This window comes from Dromiciops gliroides, chromosome 6, assembly GCF_019393635.1.
Source record: "Dromiciops gliroides isolate mDroGli1 chromosome 6, mDroGli1.pri, whole genome shotgun sequence".
Taxonomy (NCBI): Eukaryota; Metazoa; Chordata; class Mammalia; order Microbiotheria; family Microbiotheriidae; genus Dromiciops; species Dromiciops gliroides.
Genome location: NC_057866.1, coordinates 207,393,308 through 207,415,917, shown reverse-complemented (window position 1 = coordinate 207,415,917; position 22,610 = coordinate 207,393,308). Strand labels below are relative to the sequence as shown.

General features: G+C 39.4%; 2 protein-coding genes across 2 annotated transcripts in view; both read right to left on the bottom strand.

Moving 5' to 3' along the window:
* The window catches only part of WWC2 (WW and C2 domain containing 2), a 260,377-nt gene that overhangs the window by 7,043 nt on the left and 230,724 nt on the right, over positions 1-22,610 (bottom strand). The window contains exon 21 of the mRNA XM_043971594.1: positions 20,550-20,792. Coding sequence (XP_043827529.1) covers positions 20,550-20,792 — 243 coding nt within the window. The remainder of the gene's footprint in view (positions 1-20,549; positions 20,793-22,610) is intronic.
* LOC122731468 (cytochrome c oxidase subunit 7B, mitochondrial-like) lies at positions 5,010-5,365 on the bottom strand. Its single transcript, XM_043971595.1, has one exon. The coding sequence runs from the start codon at positions 5,336-5,338 to the stop codon at positions 5,108-5,110; it is 231 nt and encodes a 76-aa protein (XP_043827530.1). The 5' UTR covers positions 5,339-5,365; the 3' UTR covers positions 5,010-5,107.

Below are 22,610 nucleotides of genomic sequence, written 5' to 3'. Positions count from 1 at the left end.
GCACCAATGATACAGTACTGGAAGATGGTGGTTGTTGGTTTGGTGGGGTTTTTTTTAAGTCTTTCATTTTCTTTCACTTCTAAAGCTTTCTCCTCCAAAGCTATCTTTCATCTGATCTGTATGTATACTAAAGGCACCTATTTATTTACATGTTGTCTTTCTCTATTAGAACATAAAATTCATGAGGGCAGGGGCTATTTTTGCCTTTCTTTGTATCTCTAGGACTCAACTCAGTGCTGAGTATACAGTAAGCACTTAATAAATGCTTGATTGATTCTAGATGTCTAGACAGTGAGAATGGGTAGTTTCTAGTTAAGTGACCACAGAGTAATCTCTCTGAGCCTTAGTTTTCTCATCTTTAAAATTATAAGCCATGATATATAAACTACCTATTTTATGGAGTTGTCAGAAAAATATTTAGTAAACCATAAAAGCATGGTTACTAAAGAGAGTTGTTATATTACAGAATGCTTACAGTTTTGGAGCAGGATAAAGATTTAAAAATGTACTTGCTGGCCTTAAGAAGTTAAACATTGTTAAATACGATAACAATATGAGAAAAGGAAAAAAAAACCTTTAATACCCCTCAATTTAAAAACAATAAAAATATGAATGAAAATGTATTAACTCTTTTTGTAATTAAATTTATATTTAATTCAATATATATTCAATTTATAATTTATAAATATTGCATTTTATAAATCCATGCCAAATCTGTAATATAGTAAGATATGGTTTAATTCAACTAGATTCAGCACATTTGAAAATTTATTTTTATTGATACTTTTTATTGTAAGCATATTCATTTTATAGAACTTTCTCCACCCTCCTACTTAGTCTTCCCTTGTAAAAATAAAATCAAACAAAATCTTGACTGTGTCTGACTGTATATAAAATACTTCTCACCTTTGCAAAGAAGGCATCAAAATTATTAAGCCAAATGAATACATTTGTTTCATACAATTCCATTGAGGGGAAAAAAAAAGAGTTGGCTAAAGAGTTTAATATAACCACAATAGAGAACTCACCTAAATTTTTAAAAATATTTCTGGATGATGGAAGTAAGGGTAATGAAAAAGGCACAAATTTTACATTTTACACAAATGTTTAAAATAGTGGTGTAAGAATTATGTCAAAAGTAATGGAGAGGGGCAGCCAGGGGGCGCAGTGGATAGAGCACCGGCCCTGGAGTCAGGAGGACCTGAGTTCAAATCTGGCCTCAGACTCTTAACACTTAGTAGCTGTGTGACCCTAGGCAAGTCACTTAACCCTCACTGCCCCACCAAAAAAAAAAAAAAAAGAGTAATAGAGATGGTATCAAACATATCCAGATAATTCACAGAAATAAAGACCAAAGCCCATTCCTCATAGGTAAATAGTTAAAGTACAGAAGCATTGTGGGGCAGCTAGGTGGCAAAGTGAATAGAGTGCTGAGCCTACAGAAAGATCTGAGTTTAAATCTGGGGTCAGACACTTAATAGTTGTGTGACTTGGGCAAGTCACTTAACCCTGTTTGCCTCAGTTTCATAATTTGAAAAAGGAGCTGAAGAACAAAATGGCAAACCACTCTAGTATCTTTGCCAAGAAAACCCTAATGGGGTCACCAAGAGTCGGATGTGACTGAGACAACTGAGCAACAATATGAGTTATCAAAAGAGTTGCAAACTATTCCCAACCTTATGGAAGAATTCTCCAGGTGACTAACAATAAAGGCAAAGCAAAACAATTCTGAGTTTTTATCTCACAACTAACAAAGATAACAAAAGAAGGCAATGGTCAATATTGAAGAGGCTGTCAAAGTACAGGCACAAATACTAATGCATTGTTGGTGGTGCTGTGAAAAAGCACAACCATTCTGAAAAGCAATTTGGAATTATGCAACTAAAATGTTCATACCCTTTGACACAGAGCTTCCCCTGCTAGACACATACCCAAGAAGGTTACTAATAAAAAAAAAGGCTCCATATATTTAAAAAAAAATGTTTAGAGAAGCACTTTTTGGGTAACAAAGAACTGGAAACAAAACAGATGTCCATTGATTGGAGAATAGCTATACTGTGGTACACAAATGTAATGGAATTTTACTGTCCTGTAGGAAATGATGAATATCGAGATATATGGAAATATGTACAAGAACTAGTACAAAGTGAAATAAGCAAAAGCAAACATCACAGAAGAATCTAGCTGTTATCTGGATACCTAGAAAGGATGGTCATGGGGAAAGGTTTGAAACATGTGGCTCTCACAGTCCTGAGTGTGGCCCAAACTAGATTCTTATCTGATTTTAATGTGTTGATGTATTAATTTTTTTTTTTTAGTGAGGCAATTGGGGTTAAGTGACTTGCCCAGGGTCACACAGCTAGTAAGTGTTAAGTGTCTGAGGCTGGATTTGAACTCAGGTACTCCTGACTTCAGGGCCAATGCTCTATCCACTGAGCCACCTAGCTGCCCCTTGATGTATTAATTTTTTAAAAAAAGAATAAATATATAAACATGTGGTTTTCTCAATCAATATGCGGCCTGCAGCAATCTTTATGCATGTTTTATTGGTCCCCATTTCTAGCTATTTGACATATCTTATCTAGGGGACATTGGACCAGCTTAAGAAACAACAAGAAATCATTCATGCTAATAAAATATCAAAGATGATGCTGTCTAGCCATCACCAGTCACTTTGGACAGCTTTTCCAAAAGGTGGTGAGAACTTTGTACTCCCCTGGTCACTGGAGTGACTAATGGTCACCCAGGTCTATGTCTCTGGCTCTTATATGAGAAATGAATCTGATCTCATCACCATGTGTTGATCATTAATTAGCACGGAAAGGAGGTGCATGCTCAATGGCAGGCTTGTATAGACCCTTAATCCTTAGTGTGCACAACCGGTTTTCCAAGAATTGTTCAAATCTTCCTCTTAATAAATCAGTGATTCTCACAACCTGGTTTTTGAGGTAACCTGAGTCTCAAGGAAATATGACTTTTATAAATATGCCACTTTTAGGAGAGATGGAATATCTGATTTAACTGGTGGAAAGCAGAGGTACAGATTTTTAAAGTATAAAGCATTCTACCTGATGACAGTGATGATAAAAACCAGCATTTATACAGTGCTTTAAGGTTTACAAAGCACTTTAAAAATCTCTGATTTTTAAATCCCATCAATTGGAGAATGACTAAACAAGCTGTGGTATATGATGATGATGGAATATTGTGCTATAAGAAATGACAAGCGGGATGATTTCAGGAAGGCCTGGAAAGACTTGTATGAACTGATGTATAGTGAAGTGAGCAGAACCAGGAGAAGTTGTGCACAGTGACAGCAATAAATATCATCTGATGAAGAACTATGAATGCCTTAACTATTCTCAGCAATACAATGATCCAAGATAATCCCAAAGGATTAATGATGAAGCATACTGTCCACCTCCAAAGAAAAAACTGATATTGATTGAACATAGATTGGAGCATGCTATTTTTTACTTTCTTTCATTTTTTTCTTTTATTCAAGTTTTCTTATACAAAATGACTAATATGGTAATGTTTTACATAACTGCACATGTATAACCTATATCTGATTGCTTATTGCCTCAGGGAGTGGAGAGGGGATTGAGGGAAGGAGGGATAAATTTTGGAATTCAAAACTTTAAATAAAATGTTTATTATTTTTTTTTAAATCTGATTTTATCCTCAACAACAACCCTGGGGGTTGTATTCCCAATTTATAGATGAGGAAACTAAGGGAGACAAAAGTTGAGTGACTTGCTCAGGGTCACACAGCTGATGTGGCCAAATCTGAACTGAGTTCTTCATGTCTTCAGGTTCAGCTCTATCCACTGCACCATCTAGTTGCCTCTAATGAAAACCTATCAGAGAGGAATGCTTCTCTTTCTGTTTGGGTGGAACCAAGAACTCTATTTAAAGTAGTAATTATAGGGGGCAGCTAGGTGGCACAGTGGATAAAGTACCTGCCCTGGATTCAGTAGGACCTGAGTTAAAATCTGGCCTCAGACACTTGACACTTACTAGCTGTGTGACCCTGGGCAAGTCACTTAACCTTCATTGCCCAGTGAAAAAAGTGGTAATTATACCTAAAAGCATTACTATTATAATACTATGGAACCGATTAAGTTGATAATACCTTTGAAAGTCATCATACTAACTTGGACAAGAACAATTTAAAAAAGAAGAGACCTTTACTTTGGCTATAATTAGCTAAGAAGATCAGACTAGTTTTCCCAAAAGAAATTATTTTTCTCAGAAGGATGGTTTAACAAGCTCACAACCTCCCCCCCTCCCCACATCTTTTATTTGTTAAACTCCATTGGAAAGGAATTTTGGTTTACACCCCTTTGCTTGGAACATCTTTCAGAAAGCCTGACAATTGCTAATATTGACAATTTTGTGGTTACTAGAAAATTACTTTGAAACTTGGTTTCATGTGTTTGAAACAGGCTCAGTCATAGAATTTCCTCGTGACACTCTTCTGGTGAATGAATCCACTTTAATTAACTCTTGCTACTCCTACGGAAAGCAGCTCACCTGTCTTTGCTCCTCTATAGCTGCGTTATACAAGCAGGTAGGTGTAGGCATGCAGAGCCTTCCAGTCAGATCCCTCAGCCTTCAGCCCCTGCTGTCTACAACTACTGCAACTGTTTGTTAGAGATGCACACAGATCCCTCAGTAAGGACAGTGAGCAGGTATGTAGGAGAGTCGCTGCCTTTGGAGTCCTCAGCCTTCAGGACCGGGTCTAGATCAGTAGATGGGGCGGACTGGCATAAGCCATCCCTAGTAAAGATTGCAGCTAGGTGGCAATTCAACCCCAGCTCTCCAGTCCATAACTAAAGGAAGTTCAGACATTTAAATGGAGGAAGGGAAAACAGCAAAGACTAAGAAAATGAAGACACAAAGGAAAACTCCTAATACAAGGGTGTGGGGGGGGGAGCCTAAGGTTTTTTTTGTTTGTTTTTAAGATTTCAAATGCATTTTTATTACATTAATAATGCCACGTTACAACTGATTAACAGACTACCTTTACTTCGTATGTTAATTTTGGAACAATCCAGAATAGACGCCAGCTTTGATGAAAGGAATTTCTCCTTTACTGGCTCCTTCAATCTTTTGGGACAACTCTGCCAACAGGGGACAGGTTCCATTTGATTCCAATCTGGATGGCCGCATATGCCCAAATGGCAAGACAGAAAGTGGCTCCACTTAGCAATACTGGGGTGCCATACTTATCATGAAAATTGGGCAGCCTGTCCTGGTGGTTCTGCCTTTCAATGGTTTGGTGAAAGCTGTGAACCGAAAAGCGGCTCAAGGCCTTCCTAAACAGAGGGAACATCGCTAAAAGAGCAAGAAGAAACCACAGGGGACTCAGGTTGTCGACAGCGCGCCAAGTGTGTCGCTTCGTCCTTGCAAGAAGTCAAAAGAAACCGGGGGGGAGCCTAAGTTAAGACGGAGGTGAAGAATTGAAATATAATTGAGAGATATTTAGCATAAATATACAATAAAACATAATTTAAAGCCCACTAGGATCCTTGTGTACGGATTAATGGCCCCTGTTTCTATTTGAGTTTGCCACCCATGAGTTAAGACAATCCTTGGGTAAAACTCCAGAAGAGAATAATTCTGTATTAACTACAAGCTGAATCTCCGGGGTGAAAAAAAGAATGTGAACATTAGGGAAGGAACTGCTACCTACTGAGGGCCCATGGGATTAGGTTACCTTGCAAACACTCAGGAATCAAGACTGGCAGGGAACCAACCAGCAGAGGGCTGATTGAATGGAAACATGGAGAGTCGGTGTGATGCTACAGGAAGAACTCATTTGCCACCCTCTGCTTCGATTGGTTCTTACACCAGCAGCAGCGTCATGCACCTACCCTCCAGCTTAAGTTCATCACCAGGAAACTCATCACCTTGGAGGTTGCTTCAGCCGTGGTCCTCATGCCTCATCAGGACTCTCAGTTGCTTCAGCTCCTCTGATTAGAAGAGGGCTGGAAAGCAGAACAAAACAACTCCCCCCGAGCTTCCCTGTATAGAGAGGACTTGAAATCCCGCATGTCTCTTTATTAGCCACTCTGCTTGCATGACTTCAACATCCTGTCCCAAACTGGGGGTTGTGCTCCAGACTCCCTCCCTTTTTCAGTTTCTTTTTGTGTGTTGTCTTCCCCAGTTGGAATGTAAGCTCCTTGAGGGAAGGCGATGTCTTTTTTTTTTTCCTTATACGTTTCCCCAGCCTTACACAAAGTAGGTACTTATTTTCAGTCAGAAAATTTTGATTTAAATTTTAATCCCGACTAGACCACTTACCTATGGGACCTTTGGTAAGTCTATCAAACAGCATTGGGTTTTAATTTCCTCATCTCTAAAAGGAAAGAGCTAGACTAGATGACCAATAAAGTGGCTTCTGGCTCTAAATCTAGGAATGGACTGTCCACAAGAACTCTGAAAGTAACCAGAATGCCTAATTAAAAAAAAAAAACAAAGTGATAAGGGGTAAAATTAGAATTCTTTGTGAAAAAACTCAAAAGAAACAAATATAGAGGGAAATAAGCAAAACCATACAGGATGACCACAACAACATAAGCAGAAACATAAAAAAAAATTTTTTTTTGGGTGAGGCAATTGGGGTTAAGTGACTTGCCCAGGGTCACACAGCTAATAAGTATTAAGTGTCTGAGGCCGGATTTGAACTCAGGTCCTCCTGACTCCAGGGCCGGTGCTCTATCCACTGCGCCACCTAGCTGCCCCCAGAAACATAAAAATTAAACTGAGATCTGTGGAATTTAAAAGCTTTGCTTCAAGTTAAGAAAATTCACTTTCCTCTCTTCTGCAAAGGTGGTGCATTAGAAACGTGGAATATTGCACACACTCTTGGCTATAGTTTTTTTATTCTTTATTATAAACAGTAATTTGCCAGGTGAAGTAGGGGAGAGAGGGATAATATTTAGAAGTTATGGTGATGTAAAAACAAAAGATGTCAATAAAAATAAGATTGAGAAAAGAAAAATTTAGGAAGTGAGAAAAAGATAGCAAAGTAGATAATTTAAGGGAAAATCAAGAAACAACTAAACAATTCAAATATGTGACAAAAAATTAGAGCAAAGTCAAAAGAACAGAATTAAAAGTCCACATGAGATATCTCTCAAAAACAACTGACCCAGAAAAGAGAACAGAGATAATTTAAGAATTGTTTACCTCTCAGAAAAACATGGTTAGACAAAATATCTGGATCACATATTTAAAAAATATTTTTTAATATTGTCTAGAAATGGGGGCAGCTAGATGGCGCAGTGGATAGAGCACCAGCCCAGGAGTCAGGAGTACCTGAGTTCAAATCCGGCCTCAGACACTTAGCACTTACTAGCTGTGTGACCCTGGGCAAGTCACTTAACCCCAATTGCCTCACAAAAAAAAAAAAATTGTCTAGAAATAGTGAACCAGAGAGCAAAATGAAAATTGAACTCAAAGACTACCACTTGGGAGAAATCCCTATCACACAAATGAACTTAACTGGCAGAACTTTTAGGTCAAGGGAACAATACAGCAATCAGCCCAGGAAGAAAGAGACAGATCGTGCACAAAGGAAGGCTGGTCATAATCATGTAAGCTTAGACATCAAAATCAAAAAAGGGAAGGAAATAATAATGCAATGATACAGGACAGGAAACTGTCTTATGCCAAGAGTATCTTTTCTTAGAAAGGTGAACATAGAATAAGGATTTTTGATGGTAAGGGTGACTTCCTTTACTTCCAAGGGTTCCTGCAGTGGTCAGATTATTTAGGACAAAGGTTTCTGTTTTTATCTCATTGTACTACTTGACAAAACAGGTGTTAATGATGGAGGATTTTTACTGAGGTGTAAAGCGATTGAGCATTACGTATGCTTCACCACTGACTCTCAGTTCTCAAAGGTATGCCACTGAGTGCAGCATCAATTCTAGGTCATCTACCAACCTGGAAAGTCTTTGAGTATGGGCTAATTAACAGACTATATGTCTATAAGGCTGGGGACTCATCATCAGATTGGTCCTCAGGCTGATCACCCTATAGTTACAGCAACTTCTAAAATTTCACTTAAGTCACAGAGGAGTTAGTCTGTGTTGTTAGAAAAAACATATACAGGGAAAGAATCACAAGTCACTGAACTACTGAAGTGTTCCTTTATTTGACTCTGTGTGGTGAGATGATCCCAGTGTTGATTAAAAAAATATTAATACTTTGGTGGATTCATGGTCTTATGCTTGTAGGTACTCCTTCCACCTGTGTAGATTGTAACCCACTGAAGTCCTCTTATTTATGCCCTGTCACAATTCACTCACAGAAGCTCTATAAATGAGCTGACTTTTCAATATCCATTTTAGCCTTTGACCTATCCATCTAATCCCTTGCTCTTTTTCTACATAACTAACTTCCTTCATTTCCCAGTCACGTGTGCCCTTTCTGGTGTTTTTAAATACCACTTTATTCATAAAAATGTAATCCCAATATTAATTAACTCTGTTTGCACCTGTAGTTCCTGGCATGTTGTTACATTGGGCACAAATAAAGAAAGAAATGGCAAAATGCAGGACTTCTGCACTGCCTTTTAAAAGATAACTTCCCTTGATCCCAGCAGGTTTCCATCTTTATTTTGACTAATTGTATAAAATTACAGTGTTCAAGTTCTGCTCTTTTCTCCTGCCCAAAGTTTGAAATCTCGTATACTGGGTTTATCTTTTTGTGCCCTGTTCCACACCGACTCCCCAAGCTGCACAATGTGCTTGTTTGTTTCTACCAGATACACGATTCCCCTGCAGCCCTGGATGCTTGTAAGATTTTAGCAGCTTGTTAATAAAACGTCTCCTGAGGTACAAAGAACCAGCTAACTGAGTAAGAAATACTGCTCCCAAAAAAAGATTAACTGAAACAATGCATTTGACATAATGGTGTATGCTTGCCTCTCTCATAAAGACAAGATTTTCGGTTTCATTATTACTCCCTACAACTCTCCCTATTCCCTTTCTCCCCTGCAGTTAAAAGTCAGTTTAGTACCTTAGTAGAAAAATGTCTCAAACCGAATCCCTCCAACACTGTCCAATACCCATAGGAAGAGGCTGTGTTCTGAAGCGGTCAGAGCTAAAGCCTTGGAGTTGTAAATCAAGCTTGGATTATGTGTCTTACTCCACTAGGATTGGCAGTGTGAGCAGTAAATTACTTCGCTGTGATGCAGTTTTAAGTTCTCATCATCTGGGGCAGCTGGGTGGCACAGTAGATAAAGCACTGGCCCTGGATTCAGGAGGACCTGAGTTCAAATCCGGCTTCAGACACTTGATACTTACTAGCTGTGTGAGCCTGAGCAAGTCACTTAATCCTCATTGCCCCACCAAAAAAAAAAAAAAGTTCTCATCATCTAACAGGAAAATGATCATACTCTACTAGGGGAGTAATCAGGTAGTATTAGCCCAAGGACTGAAATTGGTATTCCAACGAGTTGTCTAACTGAAAAGAGAGTTTCAAGTGATGAGAAGTTTATAAATTTCAAGGTGTTTATTTTGGGGGCTAATAGTGAAACAAATAACCTGAAAAAGGAACAAACACAGACTAATATTAACATCAGGGATTCTTAAATGGGAGTCTGTGGACTTTTTTTTTTTTTTTAGTGAGGCAATTGGGGTTAAGTGACTTGCCCAGGGTCACACAGCTAGTAAGTGTTAAGTGTCTGAGATCGGATTTGAACTCAGGTACTCCTGACTCCAGGGCCAGTGCTCTATCCACTGCGCCACCTAGCTGCCCCTGTGAACTTTAAAAAAATATTTTGACAACTGTGTTTCTTTAAATTTTATTTTTTGGAAATAGTATTTTATTTTTTCCAATTACATGTAAAGATAGTTTTCAACATTCTGAGTTCCAGATTTTTCTCCTTCTTTACTTCCCCTCCCACCTCCCTAAGAACTGTGTTCTAATAGAATATTTCTGTTATAATCCTATGTATTTTAATTTATGCATCTAAAAAACCACCGGGCTGCCAAAGTAGCTGGGATACCAAGATTAGATATTGTTTCAGATTAAATAGTACTGGAATAGGTTTTATTTAGAAATAATTGTGTTGCTGCTGTTCAATCATTTCTGTTGTATCTGACTCTACAATCCCATTTGGGGTTTTCTTGGCAGAGATACTGGAATGGTTTGCCATTTCCCTCTCTAGCTTATTTGACAGATGAGGAAACTGAGGCAGAGTTAAGTGACTTGCCCAGGGTCACAGTGCTAGTAAGTGTCTGAGGCCAGAATCTGAACTCAAGAAGATGAATCTTTCTTATTTCAAGCCCAATGCTCTATCCACTGTGCCACCTAGCTGCCCTTGGAAGTAATTGTAGACACTTTCTTCTGTAGACTCAATGCCAGAGAGATTAGCTTTCATTTTAAGGGCAAACTAATGAACCACTAGCTGTTAAGGGATTTACAAGATGTTAAATATAGGTTTCTTTATTGACAATAAAGAATTTCACAAAGCATCATGGACCTTTGAAATTATCTACAAATATAATACTTGTAACACACTGGATATAGATGTGACTTCAAAAACAAGATCTTTCTATTTTCTTGCTTAAAAAAAAATTCCCTGGCCTATTTTGTTAGCAAAGAAGTTAGTTGATTCAGCACTTCCTTAAAGAACAAATAATATCTATCCAAGCCTCATTCTCTCTTCTGAGCTTTTGTGGCGCATCAGATTTTCCACTGGACATTTCAAACCGGCTGACTCACAGATATTTCAAATTTAACATGTCTACAACAAGATATATAATATCTCCCCCATCAACTCTCTTCTGAAATGTCCTCTTTCTTTTGAGGACATTGCTAACCTTTCAGTCTCCTGGGTTTGCATTCTTAACATCATTCTCATCTCCTTTATGACCTTGGATATGTCACTTAAACTTTCTGGGCCTCAATTTGCTCATTTGTAATATGAAAAGATATCTGTAGGTGACCTTGAAGATCCCTTCCAGCCCTAAATCTAAGGGCCTATTCATCATACTACAATGAGTACACACACACACACACACACACACACACACAAATAAGAATCTTTAAATAAACATCAATGGCCTTTTCTTGGTTATCTGGCTATACCTATGATTAGTTGAAATGGAATCTTCCAGTTAAAAACCCATGAAGAGAATTGGAATCCTTATAATACCCATTCACAATATAAATGTCCTTGACACCACCACCACCATCATTATCACCAACGCTGTCATCAATGCTTATATAGTACCTATGTGTGCCAGGCACTGTGCTAAGTACTTGAGAGTTACCTTATTTGATTCTCAAAACAACCCCGGGAGGTAGGCGCTTATTATTATCCCCATTTTACAGATGATGCTGCTGAGACAAACAATGCCATGTAGCCTCCTCATTCTACATTTTATGTTTAGTTTTTTTTCCCCCCCAGAAAACTACCAGCACAATAATTTTTAAAAAAAGAAAAAAAAAACACATAAGATGGAGGCAGGTATGTGGTGCAGTGGATAAAGCACCGGCCCTGGATTCAGGAGAACCTGAGTTCAAATCCAACCTCAGACACTTGACACTTACTAGCTGTGTGACCCTGGGAAAGTCACTTAACCTTCACTGCCCTGCAAAACCAAACATATAAGATGCACCTCAATTTCTGACCATATTCATCAGTACAACAGAAGGATAAATAATTACAATGATATAAAGAGCTTGTCATAAAGCTGGAAATCAAATCATGATGCAACTCTCTCTTGAAAGAGTTCAGGATGTTTTATCAGAAGCTTAACACTTCTTAAATCTACTTAATGGTTTGTCGGAGTAAGGTAGCTATCTCATTACAAACAGACTGTTGATTATTTAAGTAAAGTGTCAGTACTGAAACCCAAGGAAATCTTGAAAACTTGAGTCAATGGCCATTACAAATGCAATCAATGATGTAGAGAATTTAATTAGCTTCTGATCCTAGGAGAAAGGGCCCTCCTTCTGACTACACAGCTAACCTCTTAACCAAGTTTCCTTACTTTGTCATGATGCCATTACAATCCAAGGTTAAGTATAATTAGCACAGCAACAAACTTGTTTTCTTAGGAAGGCAATTTATTAGGTCAAAACACAAAAATAACTATTTTGGATCAGAGACAATCTTATTTTCACTAGGGACTGAGAAAGCTAATTGAATTTTTAACATTTTATCAACAGAGTCAAACGAACGTGCCATTTGTTAATGCAAACCCCAGAGCTTGGTTAACCAGGGGACAGGGATAGGCTAACTTATGTGTGTGGCGTTGGAGTTTTAGAACAACAACAATAATAATAATAAGTATTTCTGGGGGCAGCTAGGTGGCACAGTGGATAAAGCACCGGCCCTGGATTCAGGAGGACCTGAGTTCAAATCCGGCCTCGGACATTTGACACTTACTAGCTATGTGACCCTGGGTAAGTCACTTAACCCCCATTGCCCCGCAAAAACCAAAAAAACCCCAAATAATAAGTATTTCTATAGCACCTTAACATTTACTAAGCACTTTAGCATCATGATCTCATTTTATCCTTACAACAATTCGGGGAGGTAGATGCTATTATTAATCCCTTAGAGAACATTTAGCCAGGCTCCTTCATTTTGCACAAGGGAAATCTGGGACCAGAGATATTAAATGGTTTCCTCAAGGTCATTTAGCAGATAGCAGCAGGACAGGATTGTAACGTGGGTCTTATGCCTTCTGGTTCAGTGCCCTTTTCATACAGCAATAAAGAAAAGTTCCAAGGCATGATGGGCCCTTGTAATTTTCTGAAGCTTCTTGTGTTCTCGTAGTGAACGCAGATAGAAATGCTTTGGTCTCTAGGGCCAAAAAAATAGCACAACTCAGGGGAAAAAAACACCAAGGGATTTAGCTTGAGTACTTTATAAATCTAACAGTGGACAGAAGTAAGGATGGTGAGGTGAAATCTGTGGGTACCATTTAAAATTGTGTATGCTCTTTAGCATAGGGTGAAAATCAGTAGCAGGAAGGGGATGAGAATTGTTTCTCATGTTCCCACACACCTGAAGGAGACTTGAGAAATCATCTATTTCGATCCCTTCATTTTGCAGAAGGAAAACTGAGGCCTGGTGAGAGGAAAAAGACTTAATGAGTTGACTGGAATCAAAAATTCGGTTTCTTGATTTCCAATCTAGGGTTCTTTCCATTATACAAACCACCTCATGTTGCTTCTGGTTTACATAATCCCCTTTTCTCTCTTTAAATGGTACTTCAAGTACTTTGATGGCTCTCACTTTATTAGTGTGAGCATTACTCCCCTCCCACTTGGTGAAGACTAAAATCCATCCATGGCTTCTTGTCTGGAACGATTTTTTAAAAATAGGTCCCTCAGTAAATCCTGCATAGATGATGGTTCAACATGTAGGAGGCATTCCCCTATAATTTTTTTTTTAACATTTTGTGGATGCCAGTGCAAAAAAGGGGGAAAATCACTAATTCAGTTGAGATGCTCATTCACTCTCCTCTCTTTTCCCTCCCTGTGAAGTCATTCCCCTTTGCTTCCATTCACAGTTATAACAATAACAATAAAATGAAAATAGCTGAAATTTATGCTATAATACTTTATCAGGACTTTACTTACAAAGCACAAAAATTGAATAGGCTATCACCTTCCAAGATTATTTCTAAAAAGTTATTATCTTCTGTGATTTACATCAAAGCTGAAATAATAATAATGATGATAGCTAGTGTTTATATAGCTTTATTACAAATTGTATCTCTTTAGATCCTCACGACAATGCTGTGAGGTAGGCATTACCATTCTCATTTTATAGATAAAGAAACTCAGACAGAGGGCAAGTGAATGACTTGCCCAGGGTCACACAGCAAGTAGGTGTCTGAGGCCAGATTTGAACTCAGGAAGGATCAGTCTTTCTGATTCTAGGCCTGGTATTCTGTGTACTATGGTGCCCGGCTGATCCAGTCCTGAGGAAAAGATTCAGTGAAGCTCCAAGTGCCATCTAAATATGCATTCATGTCATGAATTCTACTCATGCAGGATGGTGTATGAACAGAAGATGAGGAAGAACAGAGGTAAAAAGTGAAAACAGATGACCTGAATTCAGATCCAAGCCCCTTCTGTGATTTTTTGTTTAAAGCCACTGCCATGTCTATGACTTTGTACAGTGGTCTCCTTACCACCATCTCGAGATTCCTCCCAGGCTCATCTCATTTCCTATCTCCTATGGGAAGCCATTTTTTTCCTCTTCAGTAGCTGCACCTCTCTCACCTTCACAAATGACTCCCTATATACTCATGTACTTGTGTAACAGAGGTCTGGTACATGTGCAGAATTCCTGGGACAGCATCTCCTCAAATGGGGAAACTGAGGCTTCTGCTTCTGGGGAGGGTCATGACAATGTGGCATGAAGGCACCTTGAAGAGTGGCTGTGGGAACATGTGGAGATTTTCTGTGACTTATTCTAGTCTGATGACCATGTTATGAGGAGGCTTTTAAAAACTGGCCATGCAATTAGAAATTTTTGTTGTTGAGTCGTTTCAGTCGTGTCTGAATCTCCACGAACCCATTTGGGGCTTTCTTGGCAAAGATACTGGAGTGGTTTGCCCTGTCCTTCTCCAGCTCATTAGACAGATGAGAAAACCGTTTGTCTAAAGTCATACAACTAATGCCTGAGGTCAGCTTTGAATACAGGTTCTACTAAGTCTAGGGCCAGCACTCGGTACCACCTAGCTAGAACCAGGGGACATTTAAAAAATCTTATTTATTTATTTTTGGGCAGGGTAATGGGGGTTAAGTGACTTGCCCAGGGTCACACAGCTAGTAAGTGTCAAGTGTCTGAGGCTGGATTTGAACTCCTGAATCCAGGGCCAGTGCTTTTTCCACTGCAGTATCACCTAGCTGCCCCCAGGGGACATTTTTAATAGGCCCCAGTTAGCATCAGCCTAATCCTTTTTTTTGCCTCTCTGGCTTTGGCTGCACTCTCACAGTATGATTCCATCACTTATAGTGTTGAACGAGAGACACTACTGTAAGGGGAAAGTCCTTGGTGCTGTCTCCCCTCTGAGGCCATGTGAACTTGTGAAAGCCCTTTAGCCTCTGCATTATTTCTCATCTGTTCCAGGTGAAAGAAGAACCTCCAAGTTTGTGAATTCTCAAAGATCAGGAAGAGAACCTAGCATTGAAGACAATAGGGTCTGTACTGGGCAGTCAGTACAGCATCTATGTTCTGAGGCAGGGAGTGACCCTTGGCACCCCATCTGGTACTGATGCTATGTTGGACCTGAATTGGGTGGGACAATGCTCCGAGAGAACTGAGCTAAGTTGGGCCAATTCCCAAAGACCAAAGTGGTAGAGAAGTATGCCTCAAAGTAATTTTGCTTTAGCTATACCTTTAAAGCAGATAGTTCTTTGTAAAAATGATATTAATTAATTAGCTATTAATACTAATTGATACTAAGTGATTAGATGGAACTGAGGCACTTGTTACTGACACCTAACTAATAGATGAAGAAACAGAGCTGGTGTGAGATTACACAAGAGACACCAAATCCCACTGGAATCCTAAGGGGCAAATATAGCCTGCCTGACTCTGGGTTAGTGGGACACAGCATGCTTGCTATATTTATATGTTGCAATCACCCCCATCCTCTAAAAGATATAATCCTTCCCTTGAGGGATTCTTTTTCATTTCATCTTTGAATCTCTTAACAGCTAATACAGTGCCTTGCACAGGACAAGCACTCAATAAATTTCTGTTGGATTGAACTGAACTTTTCTCGGTCTATTTCCCCATCTGTAAAATGAAGAATAGGACCCGAGGTCTTATGAGGTTCCTCTCAGATCTAAATCTATGATTCTATGATCCTAATGGTCACCAACATCCAAGAATCTCTGTTTTCTGCAATCCTGGTTCACAATTAAAAAGACCTGAAATCTGATTAGAATCCCTTGATCTATTTATGATGAACTGAACTCTACCTATGTCATTAACATGAGAGATGTGGAGGGTTTTTTGGGTTTTTTTGCGGGGCAATGAGGGTTAAGTGACTTGCCCAGGGTCACACAGCTAGTAAGTGTCAAGTGTCTGAGGCCAGATTTGAACTCAGGAACTCCTGAATCCAAGGCCAGTGCTCTATCCACTGTGCCACCTAGCTGCCCATAATATGAGAGATGTTGAGAAAATACCTGGACTTAAGAGATAAGAAAATTGATTAAAAGTGGCATTAGAGTAAACTGAATCGATGAAGAAGGTAAACCACAGATAGCTTTAGCCAAAGGGGTAGGGAAGATATTTTGTTTCAATTTTGAAAACTCAGAAACATCATTTACTTGGGAGAGGATAGTCACTAGTGAAGCAAATTCCTAGGTTAGACACGGAAATAGCAAAGAGCACAACGTACATCAGCCAGGATTTATATTCTGATAAGATAATGGCTTAGCGCAGGGGTAATCCAACTGTCTGACAGCGCAAACACCTGACTCTTGAGAGTCAGAAGACTTGGCTTCAAAACCCAATTCTGGGGCAGCTCGGTGGCACAGTGGATAGAGCACCGGCCCTGGAATCAGGAGTACCTGAGTTCAAATCCGGCCTCAGACACTTAACACTTACTAGCTGTATGACCCTGGGCAAGTCACTTAACCCCAATTGCCTCACTAAAAAACAAAAACCAAAAAACCAATTCTGCCCATTTTCAGCCATGTGGCTTTGAGCAGATCACCCCCTTTGTGAATCTCCTTCTTCAACTGAAGAGTGGGGAAATGAATCCTTGCATTGGCCGCCTTGGAGAGTTGTAAATAAAGTGCTCCATAAACCATAAAGGCCTTGATAAATGTGAATGACAACGCAGGCACCGGAGAGATGGGCTTTTCTAGCATCAAGCTAGAATGAATGAAAAAGCTGCCCCTTTTCCAAACGGGATCCAGCCTGATCTCCTCCCACTCTTCAAATCTGGACCCTGCTCACTCTTCAACTTGGGTTGTTCCTAACCAAGATATACATCGCGATGGAATCGCTCAATCCAATAAACATTTGTGAGATTTTTTTTTTTTTTTGCTGCAGGGCAATGAGGGTTAAATGACTTGCCCAGGGTCACACAGCTAGTAAGTGTCAAGTGTCTGAGGCTGGATTTGAACTCAGATCCTCCTGAATCTAGGGCAGGTGCTTTATCCACTGTGCCACCTAGCTGCCCCTGAAATATCTTTTATGTCCCTGCCTCAAGTCTCTCTCTGCTCTAGTCCATTCCCCATTCAACTATCAAAGTGAACTTACAAAGTGCAGGGCTCACTTATCCTTTGGGCACCGCTGCCCTAAGCACTTTAACATTTCCATTGTTGTTCATTCTTCATTTTCGAAGAGGACCAATGATGTCCCAGGATGATTGCTGACTTGTGTATGAAGTGGATTTAAGTGAGTACACAAAGTCCTTAGCCTCACTCTCTCTTCCAAATTCATTGAACATTATCAGTAATACTAAGAACAATGTGGGTGACAGTGTGGTTACCTTTACTGTATTTCCCTAGGACTAGAGGCAAATGTGATGCTTTAGTTCCTCATGATTTGTTTTCCTCACATTTACATAAATAATATTACACTAAACATAAAAACTTATTTTATCTTTTTATGTTTTACATAGTGAGAAAAGGCAGTACTGTGAGTTTTGTCTGCCTTAAGTACAAAAGAGAGACGATTGTGATCAATGCCATGAACATTTACCCGTGTATAAATGATAATTGTTCAAAAACCCAACTTGTAGGTGTGTGATTGAGGGTAAAGAAGAGATGCAAGAATGAGAAAGGAATGAGAGCAGAGGGAAACCCTTTTACCTTGAAGAGTCAGAAGAGAGATTGTTAGAGGGGAAGCCTTTACCACCAGGCAGGCATGAAGAGAGTGAATTCCAGGGTCAGAGAATAAACGCAATGGTGGAAAATGGCCAGAAGAGGTTGGGGAACCATTAGGTGATCCAGTCTGGCTTTACGGTAGGGCACATAAAGAATAATAAATGTGGAATAAGACAGCAAAGACAGGGTGAAGCCAGACTGTGGGATCCTTGAAATACCAGAACAAAACATTTGCCTGGCATCCTATAAGCAAAAAGGAACCTTGGATTACTTCTGAGCAGGAAGCCACACAAACATGCATGGTGGCAGTATTATTTTAGCAGCTGTAGGGGTTGGAGAAAGGACTGGCAGGAGGAAGGGAGAGCAACTAAGAGGCGACTGTATATGTTCTTCAACCGGTGCTCAGCTGTACAGAAATGCAAGACAACATTTATAGGCATTCCCTTTTAAAAAAAGAAATATGGAAATATTTTTGCATGACTACACATGTGCAACCTATATCAAATTGCATGCCTTCTCAATAAGGGGGGGGGATTTGGAACTCAAAATTTTCAAAACAAATGTTAAAAATTATTTTTACCTGTAATTGGAAAAAACCCCACCAAATTAAAAAAAAAAAACTGAGTATCTTACACCTATGAATGGCTAGCTCCAAAAAAAAGAAAAAAAGGGAAAAAAATGCCTGAAGCCACTTTGTTCACCTCTTTGAAGGCAGCCAGCGATGGGTCCAGCTTCAGAGGGTATGTGTGTTTACGGGGCCATATTCCCATCCCACCAGGTAGCAATTGTTGCTGGAAGGGAAGAGGATGCTCTCCTGTTTTTCTTCTATTATGGGCAAAATAGGTTTTTGAGAGCTAGCTTGGGAATCACAGAATTAGAGAATCACAGAAAGATTTTCCCACGTTAGACCCTGGGCAGCCATGTGGCGCAAACCTTAGCCCAAAATGAATCCACACCCATGGACCGCCTGCCAGCCTTTGTGTGAAGACCTCCAGGGAGGGAGGGGGAAACCATTACCTCTCAAGGTAGCTCATTCATTTCATTTTTGGATAACGCTAAATTTGCCTCTTTGCTACTTTGCTACTCCTGGTTCTGCCCTCTGGGTCAAAAAGAGTAAGTCCAATCCCTTCTTATGGTAAAGTTCTTCAAGAGAGCTTGAAGACAACTATCTTGATCCTTGCCTCCTGTGTTGTCTCTTCTTCAGACTAAACAGCCGCAGGTACACTAATGGCAAGGACTTGTGTCACCTGCTATTCTGGTTCTCCTGCTCTGGCTGCTTTCCTGTTTATTAGGAATCAGCATCCTTCCGAAAATGGGATAGTCAGGACTGGAGACAAAGCTTCAGATGTGGTCTGCTCAGAGCAGAGGTAAAAAGGACCAGAACATTCTTTTTTTGTTTGTTTTTTTGCAGGGCAATGAGGATTAAGTGACTTGCCCAAGGTCACACAGCTAGTAAGTGTCAAGTGTCTGAGGCCACATTTGAACTCAGGTCCTTCTGAATCTAGGGCCGGTGCTCTATCCACTGTGCCACCTAGCTGCCTGACCAGAACATTCTTAATTCTGGCAGTCATACCTCTCTTAATGTAGCACAATATTGCATTAGCTTTTTTTTTTTTTGGGGGGGGGTTGTCATATTATACTGTTGACTCCTATTGCGCTTGCAGCCCACTAAAACACTGAAACCCCCTTATTCTGATCAACACAATGATCCAAGACAATTCCAGAGGGCTCATGATGAAAAAATGCTATCCACCTTCAGAGAGAAACTCGGAGTGAACTCAGAATGCTGATTGAAGTATAATTTTTTCATTTTCTTTATTATTCTTTTTTTCTAATATTTTATCCCCTTCCCCAACAATTTTTTTTTTTTTTGGTGAGGCAATTTGGATTAAGTGACTTGCCCAAGGTCACACAACTAGTAAGTGTTAAGTGTCTGAGGCCGGATTTGAACTCAGGTCCTCCTGACTCCAGGGCCAGTGCTCTATCCACTGTGCCACCTAGCTGCACCCCCCCCCCAACAATTTTTTAACATTGGTTTGTTTTTTTTTAAAGTTTTGAGTTCCAAATACTGTCTCTCCCTCCTGTCTCTGCTCCCTGAGACAGTAAGCAATCCAATATAGGTTATACATGTGCAATCATGTAAAACATTTCCATATTAGTCATGTTGTACAAGAAAACAGGAAGGAAGGAAGGAAAGAAGGAAGGAAATAAAGTGAAAAATAGCATGCTTCTGTCTGTATTCAGACAGTATCAGTTCTTTCTCTGGAGGCAGATGGCTTTTTTTTTGGGGGGGGGGGCAACATGGTTAGTATAGAAATATATTTTCCATGATTTCACATTGATATTATATTGCTTGCCTTCTCAATGGATAAAGGAGGAACTGGAAGTTTTGTTGGTTTGTTTGTTTGTTTTTAACAAAAAGAGGCAGATGGAAGGGAGGAATGAATGAATAAATGAATGGATCTCCTAAACCTTCAGAAAAACTGTTGTCCAACCCACATCTTTACATGTTTGTAAAGCAGATCTCCTTCATTGTTCCTATGCGTACAGAAATTTTAACATACAAAAAGAGGCCTTTGGAAGATACTATTTTTTTTTTTAAAGACTCAATTTTTAAGGTGGCAACCTCCTGTACCATGAAACAGGTTAGACACAATGCTGTCCAAGCCCTTTAGAAGTGAAATGCAGAGAAAGGAAGCTATTGTCGCTGGTACCTGTTTTTCAGCTTGTTTCAAGAGCTTCTGAAACCTCTCATCCTCGAACACATCAGCAGAAAGAGCCATCTCTCCCTGGGCTTTCATGTCCTCCAGCTTCTGCCGCAGGTCTCGTAGGACCTGCAGTTCATCATTCAGGCGACTCTGTCGGGTCAAAGAAGCCTGAAGGTCCAGCTCTAAGTCAAGAGATGTGCGTGGGGGGTGTTCTCGTGCCGATCTTCTACGGACGGGTGGGCAAACAGTCTGGGTGGTCATAAGGGGAGGAAAAAACTATAAGTGGGGAAATGGTATAACATACATGAAATGTCACTTTTTTTCCCTCAATAAGAAACAGACACATTTCAAGGAAAATGGCTCTTATATCCAGAGGATAAAACAGAAACTGAAAGAATCCATTGATCAGCTCTTTCAAGAGCTTCCAAAATGAAAACTCTCTGGAAGATTATAGCCAAAATCCAGAATTCCCAGGTCAAAGAGAAAATACTTCAAGGAACTAGAAAGAAACTATTAAAATATTGTGAATCACACAAGATTTAGTGACTTTCATGTTAAAGGAGAAGAGGGTTTGGAAGGCAATTGGAGCTCGGATTCAAACCAAGAATAACCTTCTCAGCAAAACTGAGTATAATCTTTCAAGGGGGAAAAAATAAATATTGAATGAAATAGAGTACTTTTAATCATTCCTGATGAAAAGACCAGAATTGATTAGAAAAATTTGACATTCAAACACAAGACTCAAGAGAAGCATAAAAAAGTAAACATGAAAGAGCAATCATAAGGGACTCCACAAAGTTAAACTGTTTACATTCTTATATGGGAAGATGATATATAGAATTCCTAAGAACTTCATCATTATTAGGGCAGTTAAAAGGGAGTTTACACAGACAGAGGGCATGGATGTGAGTTGATTATGTTGGAATGATCTCAAAAAAAAAAAAAGAAGGGGTTGAGAAAGAGGGATGCCCTAAGGGAATGGAGGGAGAGGTGAAATTGGGGCAAATTTTTTCACATAAAAGAAACACACAAGGAAGAACTTCTGTAGTGAAAGGGAAAATGGCGGGGAGGGAGGTGGCAGGTAATGCTTGAACCTCACTCTCAATGGAAATGGTTCAAAGAGGGAAGGATATATATGTATATATGTGTAGGTACATATGTACACACACACACTCAGTTGTATTTAGAAATGTAACTTACCCAATAGGGAAACAGGAGGGGAAGGGAATAATACAAAAGGGGGAAGAAATAATAAAAGGGAAGACAAATGAAAGGAGGCACTGGTTAGAAGCAAAATAAATTCTTGAGGAGGAACAGGATAAAAAGAGAGAGAAAGAAAGAAAAAAGGACGTGGGAAAATACAAAGTTAGCAATCATAACTGTAAATGTGAATGAGATGAGCTCACTCAAAAAGCAGAAGTAGATAGCAGAATGGATCAGAAACCAGAATCCAACAATATGTTATTTACATGCGACATACTGAAACAGAAAGACATACAGCAGAGTTAAAATAAAGGACTGGAGCAGAATCCAACATGCTCCATCTGAAGTCAAAAAGGCAGGGACAGCAATCATGATCTCAGACAACACAAAAGTAAAAATAGACGTAATTAAAAGAGAAAATCAAGGAATGTACATTTTGCTAAAAGATACCACAGACAATGAAGTAATATAAAAAATTTTACAGCAAGTTTCTCTGATAAAGGCCTCGTTTCTCAAATATGAACTGAGTCATATTTATAAAAATAAGAGCCATCCCCTAATTGATAAATGGTCAAAGGATATGAAGCTATCTATAGTCATATGAAAAAATTCTTATTCTCATCACTTAGAGAAAGGCCAATTAAAACAATTCTGAGGCATTTCTTCACACCTATCAGAAATGACAAATGCTTGAGGGGATGAGGGAAGAATAGGTACATTAATGAACTGTTGGTGGTGTAGTGAACTGGTCCAACCATTCTGGGTTTTTTTTTTTTTTTTGGTGAGGCAATTGGGGTTAAGTGACTTGCCCAGGGTCACACAGCTAGTAATTGTTAAGTGTCTGAGGCCGGATTTGAACTCAGG